General features: G+C 43.0%; 1 protein-coding gene across 8 annotated transcripts; it reads left to right on the top strand.

Moving 5' to 3' along the window:
• The first annotated feature begins 2,334 nt into the window (after positions 1 to 2,334).
• MFSD6L (major facilitator superfamily domain containing 6 like) lies at positions 2,335 to 7,971 on the top strand. Of its 8 annotated transcripts, none has more exons than XM_077327494.1 (3): positions 2,464 to 2,849; positions 4,760 to 4,822; positions 5,630 to 7,971. In XM_077327494.1, exon 3 carries the CDS (start codon positions 5,664 to 5,666, stop codon positions 7,599 to 7,601), a length of 1,938 nt encoding a protein of 645 aa, XP_077183609.1. In that variant the 5' UTR covers positions 2,464 to 2,849; positions 4,760 to 4,822; positions 5,630 to 5,663; the 3' UTR covers positions 7,602 to 7,971. The 8 variants fall into 8 exon arrangements, with proteins under 8 accessions (XP_077183614.1, XP_077183609.1, XP_077183606.1 ...); XM_077327497.1 differs by lacking the exon at positions 2,464 to 2,849 and adding an exon at positions 2,890 to 2,935; XM_077327495.1 differs by lacking the exon at positions 2,464 to 2,849 and adding an exon at positions 3,029 to 3,109.
• The last annotated feature ends 2,036 nt before the right edge of the window (positions 7,972 to 10,007 follow it).

The raw sequence follows: 10,007 nt of genomic DNA, 5'->3' as shown, positions 1-10,007 counted from the left end.
TCTTCAAAACTATTATTGTTTTTGCAATTATCATTATTACTATTATTGTTCTTGTTGCTTTGTTTTAGATTTCAGATATTCCTGCAAACCTAGGGCCTTTCTCAGCTTTATAGAAAGATCTGTCTTATCTGTTTATGGCCAGAAAAGAGACTGAAGGAATATAACTGAGGGAGCAGGGCATGAATTAAACCTGTGGGCCTGAAAGACACAACATGGGTCACTGTTGGATGCTATGCTCCACTGCAGCCTTGATTGGGGATGGTGTGACCCTAGGTTGGCGAGGATGAGCCTGGATGCAGGGCAAGGGACCACTCCCTTGGTTCCTGGGATGATGAAGCCTGCTAGGTGTGGACTTCAGCTGATCATGGAGAGGAGCTGGTGACACTGGAGAATGGCCATTGTAAGTTAATGAAGGTCAATAGGCAGCTGGAACAGAGCATGGAGCAACATCCCTATAAAAGAAGACTGAGCCTAGTAGAAACACTATTAAAATTAGTTTTGCATGTTTGCCAACGAGTGCTGGGTTGTTCTTGGGGGTGTCATGGACGGCCAATCCCTACCCAGTCTATTTCACCACTGGCCTTGCCTCCTTATTGAATAGTGGGCTCAATAAGGCAGAGTCACTCTTGGAGAGAAACATCAGTTCTTTATTAAGATCACTCAACTGTAGAACACATTCCACCCAAACATGTCCCTACTGTTTGAATCGCTGTTCTCGCTTTGCTGATCCACTTCACTGCATACACAACACTCATTGGCATGCTGGGTTAGAGACCACCTTTGACTACACCTTCCCATTTTCATATATATACTCAGGTCTTCAAGCAGAATGAGAGACTCTGAAAGGTTGCAAATGCCCCATTGATTGTCACATAATTTGTAATAAATATATTAATTAATGAATGGAAGGCAAGGCCTAGAACAAAGGAACAAATTTAGACCTATCCTGGAAGTCTTATGCAATTAAATATAGGTCTGCAGTACTCATGGGGGTTTTGTTTTCATATAAATATGTGTCTTCTCATTCCATCTTACTTGGGCACCAGAACTTTTGGGGCTTGATAAGAGAGGCTTTCCATTTGAACAGAAAGGTCTGTGTTCCCTCAAATGAGCCTAAGCCTGGCTTTTAAGAGGTTTTCCCAAAACAGCATTATGTAGATCAATAACATAAAGATTATGAATCCCCTTTGAAAGGATGCTGAGTTGGAGGGAAAACAATGAAGCTGTTTTTTAAATACCTGTGGCCATTCCACACAACTTTAATATAGCACTAGTCTTACATTTTGTTTTCGCCACTAAAACTACGTTCCGCATGACGTCGTGAGCAATCTGCAACACTAGCGCCAAAATCGCTTTGTTGTAGCGATTTCTGGGGGATCGGGAAAAGTGGATTCACCCTCAGAAAATCGCTACACTCTTGCCAACAACCTGCAACACTTGCGAAAAAGACATGTGCATTCTCAATGTAGCGGTTGCAACAAAGTCCCTCCCCCTGGCTCTCTCCTCCGAACTTCCAGCGAAGTTCCCCACTTTTTTTCCCCACTCGGGGGAGCATGGTAACGATGAATCGCCAGCTCACACGCCAGCCAGGGTCTCTCCGTTGCAACGAATCAACGCATATTTGTTGCAACATGTTTTTTTTTAAAACCTGTGCTTAAAGGGAAAGGGGCTTTTCGGGAGCATGATAACAACCGCCCATTAGCTATTCCGTTTGTTTGACGGCCAGGGGCGGGAACAAGCACAGAAAAAAATCACTTCCTTTCTAGCGATTCCTGTGAGACTGGAAACCTGTGGGGAATGAATGAAATGCTACTGGATTCCACTACAAATGAAGGTATGCAAAATACCGAGATTCCACTATTTAAAATAGTGTTTACGCTTTGTGAAAGCAATTGGCAACATTGGTCCTTGTGCAGAATGGCCCCTAGTTTCTCACTACCCAAAGGAATCCCAAAGCAGTATTTCTAACACCTTACACTTCCTTCCCTCACAACACTCTGTGAGATAGGTGGAGCTGAGAGAGCTCTGTGAGATCTGCTCTGCAAGGACAGCCCGAAAAAATACCCTGCGATTGGCCCACAGCCCTAGCCAGCTGCACATGGAGAATCAAATTTCCCCCTCCACTCCAACTGCTACAACACACTGGCTCTCTCCCCTTTCATCCCAGGTACATCTGAAATGCTGGGCTGTGGGAAATTAGCACTATGGGCGGTGAACTAGTAATATGGGAATAAAGGGATAATTCTTGGAAGGAAAGGCTGTCCCTTCTCCTCCTGCGGACACATATTGACTGAAGGTGCGGTGCGGCTAGCAAGCAGGCGGCGACATGCGCTTTAAGGCTTCTCCGGTGGGTGGACCCGTAATGCCTCACTTTCCGAGCTCGCGAGCAACTTCCCGAGGGAGAAGGACGGTTCGGCCACAGCAAAGAAACACGTGACGTGCCTCTAGGTAACCGTCCGCGGGCATGGGCAGGGGGCGCGGGGCGGCTGGCTGCACTTCCTCGCGCCTGACGCTGAGGATTCATCATAGTCTCCGACATCACCCTCCGTATCCTAGCAACAGCGTGGCTCTCGCCCTTCGGGCTCTATCCAGGCCCATTGTCATTCTAGAAGAGAGCGCCGACAAAAAAGAGGCAGAGGGGGAGTTTTGGAGGCAACCTGGAAGCCCCCTTAAGATCAAGGGCAGAGCTACGAGGTGGGGGGCGGAGGGACGACGTGGGCGTGGCCGACCCGACCTTGGTCTGTTTCTGCACAGACAGGTGCTTTTAGCGCATGCGTAGTAAGTTCCTCCATGACAGCAGGCCGAGGCCGGGCTCCGCGAGAAGGAAGCGGCTCAACCCTTCCTTTCAGGTATGAGTATCACTGTGCGCGCGTGAGGATGAGCCCGAGGGAGGGAGACAGGAAGCGGCAGTGGTCGTCATGGCAACCTACCCAAGGTGCGAGGAAGAGGGAGACAGGTTTGCTTCCAAGCCCCATGCGGGATGGGAGGGAGGCGTGGCCTGGGCACTTGATCTGGCTGGCCACCCACAACAGGCCGACGAGAGAGTCACCCAACAGATGACCAGAGCTCGTGTCAATGGCAGCTGCCACTTGATCCCGAGGAGTTCAAGGTTGCCCCCTTTTAATCTGTCAAAATAAGGGACAGTTCAAGCATTCAGTGCCTTTCCTGGAACGTGAAAGACAAGAAGGAAATCAAGGAAGGGCTTTAATGGAAACAACTTGTTTTCCCAATATCCAGTCATATCAGTTTTATTATTTTAACACAGTGTTGGGAAACAGATCACTAATACGGTTATTAATGCTCAGATTTCAATAGGGTAGTGGCTTTATTCTTTATTTTAAAAGCAAGTTTTTGGGCCTGTGTAAAAGCTGTTTCGTGTTTGACACCTATTTTTGAAACTTAAATTGGCTTTTATTGCCAATCTTCAGGCACACCATCTACACAAATAAAATAAAGGATAAAGGACACACATTATGCACAAGTTAACTGTCTGTTATGGACAACATTCCCCCAATATGAAAAACAAAGATCTTACTAACATCTTTAAGGCAGATGTGGGGAGAGGGTCAAGGAATTGAGCATTTTCTTTCTGCTCAAAAATCTGTAATACTGGCTTTAACTTCTTTTCTAGCTGTTCTTACTTTTTACATATAATTGCCTTCAGCCTAATTTTACAGTGTGTCGTGCTGGTCTCCCTACTTCTGCTAATGAGGCAACGTTCTTTGGTTCTTTTTGGTTGTAATTATTCATCTTCTGCAGTTCCCTGAAAGTCCAAGTCCAAAGTGATGAACAGAAATCACTTCCTTATGCCCTTTGAAACCATTCAGTGTTTTTATTAAGTAAGTGGCCTCCTTTCATCCACAGTTGACATGATAACATTCTGATATTTCTTCATCTATTTCTGAGTGAGGAGGGCTCTACTGTAACAGTCCCATAACTGAATAAAAATCCTTTGCAAAAGTGCTAGCACCACTGTGAGATCACAGTTGAAGTCAGGATCTGCACTAGTTTCCAGTTGGAAGCTGGGGTGGGGAAAGTTCTTGGCATTCTTATACCTCTGTTTTTCAAGACTTAAGACACCAACAATCATATTATGTCTTATCCAGAAAACTAATAAGAATGTTAGTCAAAAACAACTAATTCTAAAAATAACCCTAGACTCAGTAATGCTGTGCTTGCCTGGCCACAGTGTGTCTGTCTTGGAGGTGTTCTTATTCTCCTGAAGTGTAAAGTCAAATTGACGTCCAATTTGGACTAGAGCTCATTTTCGAAAGATGGAACATAGGGGAATGGGGCACCTGCTATAATCAACTTTGAGAAGTTTCATGTTGCTGCAGGGTAAAGCTGGCACAAATATGTGCTATATGGCCCCTGATTTATGTATCTGGTATTAATTGAACTTCTGGCCATTCACTAATAAGGAGAATTTGTGTTCTTTACTTCCTGGTTTGGTTCAGGAATCCTCACACTTTCATTGCTTAGCCAGTCTACCTCATATCACTGGAAGAAAATGTGAAATGTTTACAGTCGTTTTATCCTGCAAAGGAGCTTCTAAAACATGTCTAACCATATTTAAAAAAACACCCAGTCTGAATCTCAAAGGCCTTCACAAAACTGAGCATCCATTAATGGGTACTTTTAGAGCTCTATGAGCTTTCCCATGGTACACTACTTAATTATATGTATATATTTTATGTATATTATTATGCATTTATTTTAAATCGCATTGACTCTTTAAAAAACTCTCAAATATCACCAGATAAAACTAAGGGACAATATGCAGCAACAAAGAAAAAACCAGTGAAATTTCCTATTAAAACAGGTGAGTGTAGAAAAAAAAAATCCACAAAAGAGAGAGAGGGGGGGTTGGTAATGTTCTAACCTAATCATTTATAGATTTTTTTTAGTGTCAACCAAAGTTTTCCACAGAATCCAGATATATTTCATCAATTAATAGCCTTTATGGCAATAATATAACACCCCCCCCCAGCTCTTCACTTGCAATATAATGCCTCTGAGAAATGTGATTTTTCTCTTTTTTTCTGCAATGTTGCAGTTGTAAGTGCTTCGGGAGGGGGATGTTGTTGCACAAGTGTCACAGGCACCTACTGGATACTTCCTTGGATGTTCAGTCTGCAGGGACTTTCTAGAATAGGACTGCCAATTCTGGTTGGGAAATTCCTCGAGATTTAGAGCCTAGGGAGATCAGGGTTTGTGATGGGATGAACCTTAGCAAGGTGTTTTATTCTGGTTATAAGCTTTCATGTGTATCTGAAAAAGTGGACATGCACAAGAATGTTTATACCCAGAATAAAACTTTGTTGGTCTTAAAGGTGCTACTGGACTCAAAATATGTTCTAGAGACCAGCTGTAATGCCAAGAGATTTCTAGTCTCCACCTGAAGAATGGCAATTCTACTACAAAACTGTTTTTAAATTTTTAGGCTGCAAATCTACAGAGTGTTTTTGTGACTAAGCATTGAGCATTGTAACCTTTCCCCTCCAGATTTTGACTACATTATTTGTTTGATTACTGACGTCTTTTTAATGACATTGTGTGATAATGTTTATTATGCTATTCCTAACTTACTTATGCAATACTGACAAATATTTGCTTTATTAATTTGCAGGGCACCATTAGGAGCCAAACCTCCACCTGAAGCCATGAGCACAAACAGCCAGTGGGATGTGAACAAAGCACTAACTCTTGCAAGCCTTTTCCGGTTTCTTTATGGGGCAGGCAATGCCTGCACAATCCCCTTTTTAACTCTGTATTTTCGGCAGTTGGGGCTGACTGCACCATTAGTAGGGATTATTATAGGATTGAAACACTTAATCACTTCCCTCTGGGCCCCTCTGTGCTCTTACCTAGCAAAAACCCACAATAAAAGAGAAGTTCTCATCACTGGATCTCTGTTGTGCTCCGTTGGAGCAGGTTTGCTTCTTACTCTTATCCCACCTCTGAGCATGGACATCGCCTATCAATACTGTAATGTGAGCCAGCACTCAGCAAAACTACTGACTGCAACCCAGAAGCCTGAAACTAGTACAAACAGTCTTAATACAGTGAATTTCAGACCCATCACTGGTAACAAAATACTGTCTACTGGATCAGTTGGATTGACCTCTGATGCTCTGTTAACTGCTGAAATGCCAACAAAAGCACATACCTTATTTAAAAAGAATTCCTCTATACATGTTTCTTCTGAGATAAACAATCATGCCATAGGCATTAATACTGATAAACAGCAGTTCAACAGCTCTTTGGGCGAGACATCCCCTTTTGAGGAAGAAATAGCCTCAATGGAACAAGCATTAAAGGCTTTCCCTGCGGAAGAGTCTGGGAAAGCAACCAGGATTCCCACAAGTGACTTAGTGAACAATGAGAGTTTTGAGCAAAACGGCTCTTCAGAGACAAACACTTACTTCACACTTCACACAGCCCCAGTATCTTTTACAGAGACTTCCTACATTTTAAAAAACCTATCAGGCCGATGGGGAAGAGCACAGGATGCAAACTCTCCGCTGCTGCAAGGAATTGACTTCTTGAACAGAGAGCACCAGGTCTTTCTCATGGTTCTGGGTGCAGTTGTGCTTTGGGAACTCCTGGCAGCACCTCTTGGATGGATGGTTGATGACAGCCTTTACGAGTACCTTGATTTTGTTGACGCTGCGGACAAATACGAGAATCTTTGGATTTGGAGTTACTTGGGAGCTTCCGTGGCAGTCTGCGGTGTCACAGTATTTGTGGATCATCTTAGCTGCTTCTTGAGTGCCAATATCCCCCGGTTTGCAGTACATTTCTATGGCTATGCCTTATTGATCACCTTAACATTAATTGTCAGTGTCTTTTTCCCCATCCCTGTGTCCCAAAAAAACGAACACATAAATAAAACAGGCAAAGCTTTGAACCTTATTGGGAGCGATGGGAGAACCATCCTGTGTGCCGTCACCGTGTTCCTCACAGGGGCCATTGGATCGGCTGTGCAGAATTTTCTTTTCTGGCAAATGCAAGACCAAGGCAGCAGTGAGTTGAACATGGGCTTGGTGGTAGCCATTGGTTTGACTACTGAAATTCTACTCTATGCCTTCAAAAACAAGTTGCTCAGGGCGCTCTCAGGTGCCGGCACGGTTGCCTTGAGCTTAAGCTGCCTGGCTGCACAGCTGCTGTACTACTCATTCCTGTGGAATGCCTGGGCCGTCCTGCCAGTCCAGATCCTCTGTGCCTTCAGCAATGGGGCCTTGTGGTGGGCTGTGAACATGCTGACGGACGACATAGCCACTCCCGGCACAGAGAGGTCTCTGCATCTGGTCTTACAAGGCCTGTCTTGTGGATGTGGAGCCAGTCTGGGCAGCTTCGCAGGAGGGTTCATTGTGAACAGTTTTGGCCTGCCAGTGCTCTACAGAGGGTGTTCCATTGCTTTAGTACTCTGGCTAATCCTGTTCCTGATTGTCCATTCCAAGTTGCCACGGCAGAAAAAAATCAACTATTCCCGCCTCCTCGCTGCAGATTCGAGTGACGCGAGTGACTCAGATGACGATAAAGACAGGGACTGGCTAGTGAAAGCAATGAAGGATGAGAATTTCAATAGGAACTGGTAACGGCTTTGTGTTCCTTCCATTTATTGGCCAAAATCCAGACGTGGGAGAAACAGGATGGTCTGTCGAGAGAGAAAGCAAAACTGTGCGCATGGAATGTTTGCGGAAACATTCTATTGCCTGGGATGTACAATGCCCTTATTTTCTCAGAAGGCAATTATAAAGATTTTATAAAGGTTTTATTTTCTCAAAATTAATTTATTGTGAATGTTTGTAGCAACTTTACTTTTCTAAAACGTATGTTTCAAAGATACAGGGAAAGGGGGCATCAAATAATGTCTGGTAAAATGAATTCATTTTAGTCTTCCAGGTTATGACAAAATTCAGTTGTACCTTTAGAGACACAGCAGGCTGTATTAGAGGTTGCAGTTCATAGCAATCAAATAGTTGTTTAGAGAACAGAATGATAGGGACAGATTTATTTTCCTGTGAATTTCACTCTTTGAGCAGAACATTCTCTGCTTGCATTGTACAAGTCTAGCTGCCCTAGTTAGCATAAGAGCACTTTGCAGAAACAGGATTTGGGACTGACTTTGATCCATAAACTTGCATGTGCTTTATTGCTGGCAACCACCCAGTTTCCTTTCCATCAGTGTTGTTAAAAGGATAAAATATAAATTTTGATCCATCACCATTTTAACACAAAAAGTAGACTTTTGCTTTTCTTACAACTGTAATGCAAATATATAAGGTATGTGGATCAGAATGCACACGCAGTTTACAAATGGTTCCCTTCTGCTTTCGGTCCTGCCACAACAGCATTCACACGTGTCATACAAGCAGCACAAGATAGGCTCAAAAGTACTTTTAATGTCATATCAGGGCCTGCCAATCAGCTTCATTCCTCTTTTAAGCAGTGGATGTGGGAGCCAGCTTTCCAGAATGTGCTAATGTTCTTCAGTTGGATTGTCTATATTGGGAATTATTTTGCAAATACTTGAAGTGTGAATTTGCTAAATACTCAGATGTAAATTCATCTACTTTGATTTATTTTCATTATATGGAATTGATGGAACTGATGAAATTTGCAATATCTCACAAATGTCCTAAATGTCCTAAAATGTCCATCCTGTTTGCTTGATAGGCTTGCCAGCTTTGGGCTGCACACTTTGGAGGTGGAGCCAGGAGTAGGCGGGATTTGGAGTAGAGAGAGATCTCAGTGGAGTATAATGCTATGGAGACCACACTCCAAAGCAGCCATTTTCTCCAGAGAAAGCGCTCTCTGTCATCTGGAGATGAGAGATAATTCCTGGGGATCTTCAAGTCTCACCCGGGGATTGCTTGATTGAATATATTCCTATAGAAGCCAAATATCTGTGTGTTTAAGAAGGGCTTGTTTTTAATTTCACAGAGAAATCAAGATTCAGAAGAATGCCATAGCCCACATAAGAAGTGGAGAGGTGATCATTCAGATCTCATCTGCCTTTTAATCACCACACATTTTGCACACTTCTCATAGCAACCTCTTATTTGTGCATTAAAACAGTGTTGCTACAGCTGCCCTTTAATTATAGCAAGCTTAAGGTGACCAGATTGTCCCACTTTTGAAGGGACATCTGGGGGGACCTGGGAAATTGTACTTACCGTATTTGCCGGCGTATAAGACAACTGGGCGTATAAGACGAACCCCCAACATTTCCACTCAAAATATAGAGCTTGTTACATTACATTACAATACTATGGGCCACTATGGGCAGCTATATCTATCCCAACTGAAGTGCACCCGGCGTATAGGATGATCCCCCCCCCCACTTGGAGGCATGTTTTTCAGGGGGGAAAAGTAGTCTTATACGCCAGCAAATATTGTATGTTAAAATTAAAAAATATATATTACAATACTATTTTTGCGTTCTATGAAACTTTTTGTTGCTCCATATAGACCAAATTTTAAATCAAGAACCACCCCCCCCCCCCCCGGTCAATGGTGTCCTGCTTTACCAATGTTAAAATCTGGTCACCTTAAGCAAGCTTGAACAGACTGTTTTACTGCTCTGCAGATGCAGCAAGACAAAAATACGTTCATACATGTTAGAAATTGATGTTACATGATTATGTTTTAACAACACTTTTGCCTGGAATATTTAAAATGCCAGAGTACACCTTATTTTACTTTAATTCTAATGCTGTTCCTTAGAGTTAATTAATGTAATCATCAAGTTTCCTCTCATAGGTTTTACATGAGTACTAGGCATGAATGCTGTTGTTTATTTTGGTTGGGGGAAAAGGCACAAGGCTTGCCTTCCGTGTTGCTGTTTTTCTTATCTGGTTAAGATGTCAAGGAATGAAATACATTCCTGTGGTGGAAGTGACCACTGTAAATAAGGAAAACAAATTATAGCAGTAGTATTTTAGTTATTTTGTCATTCATTCAGCAGAAAGCAACAGAAATAACTGCATTATGGAAAGATG

This window comes from Paroedura picta, chromosome 3 (genome assembly GCF_049243985.1).
Source record: "Paroedura picta isolate Pp20150507F chromosome 3, Ppicta_v3.0, whole genome shotgun sequence".
Taxonomy (NCBI): Eukaryota; Metazoa; Chordata; class Lepidosauria; order Squamata; family Gekkonidae; genus Paroedura; species Paroedura picta.
This window is presented reverse-complemented; position numbering and strand designations above follow the sequence as displayed.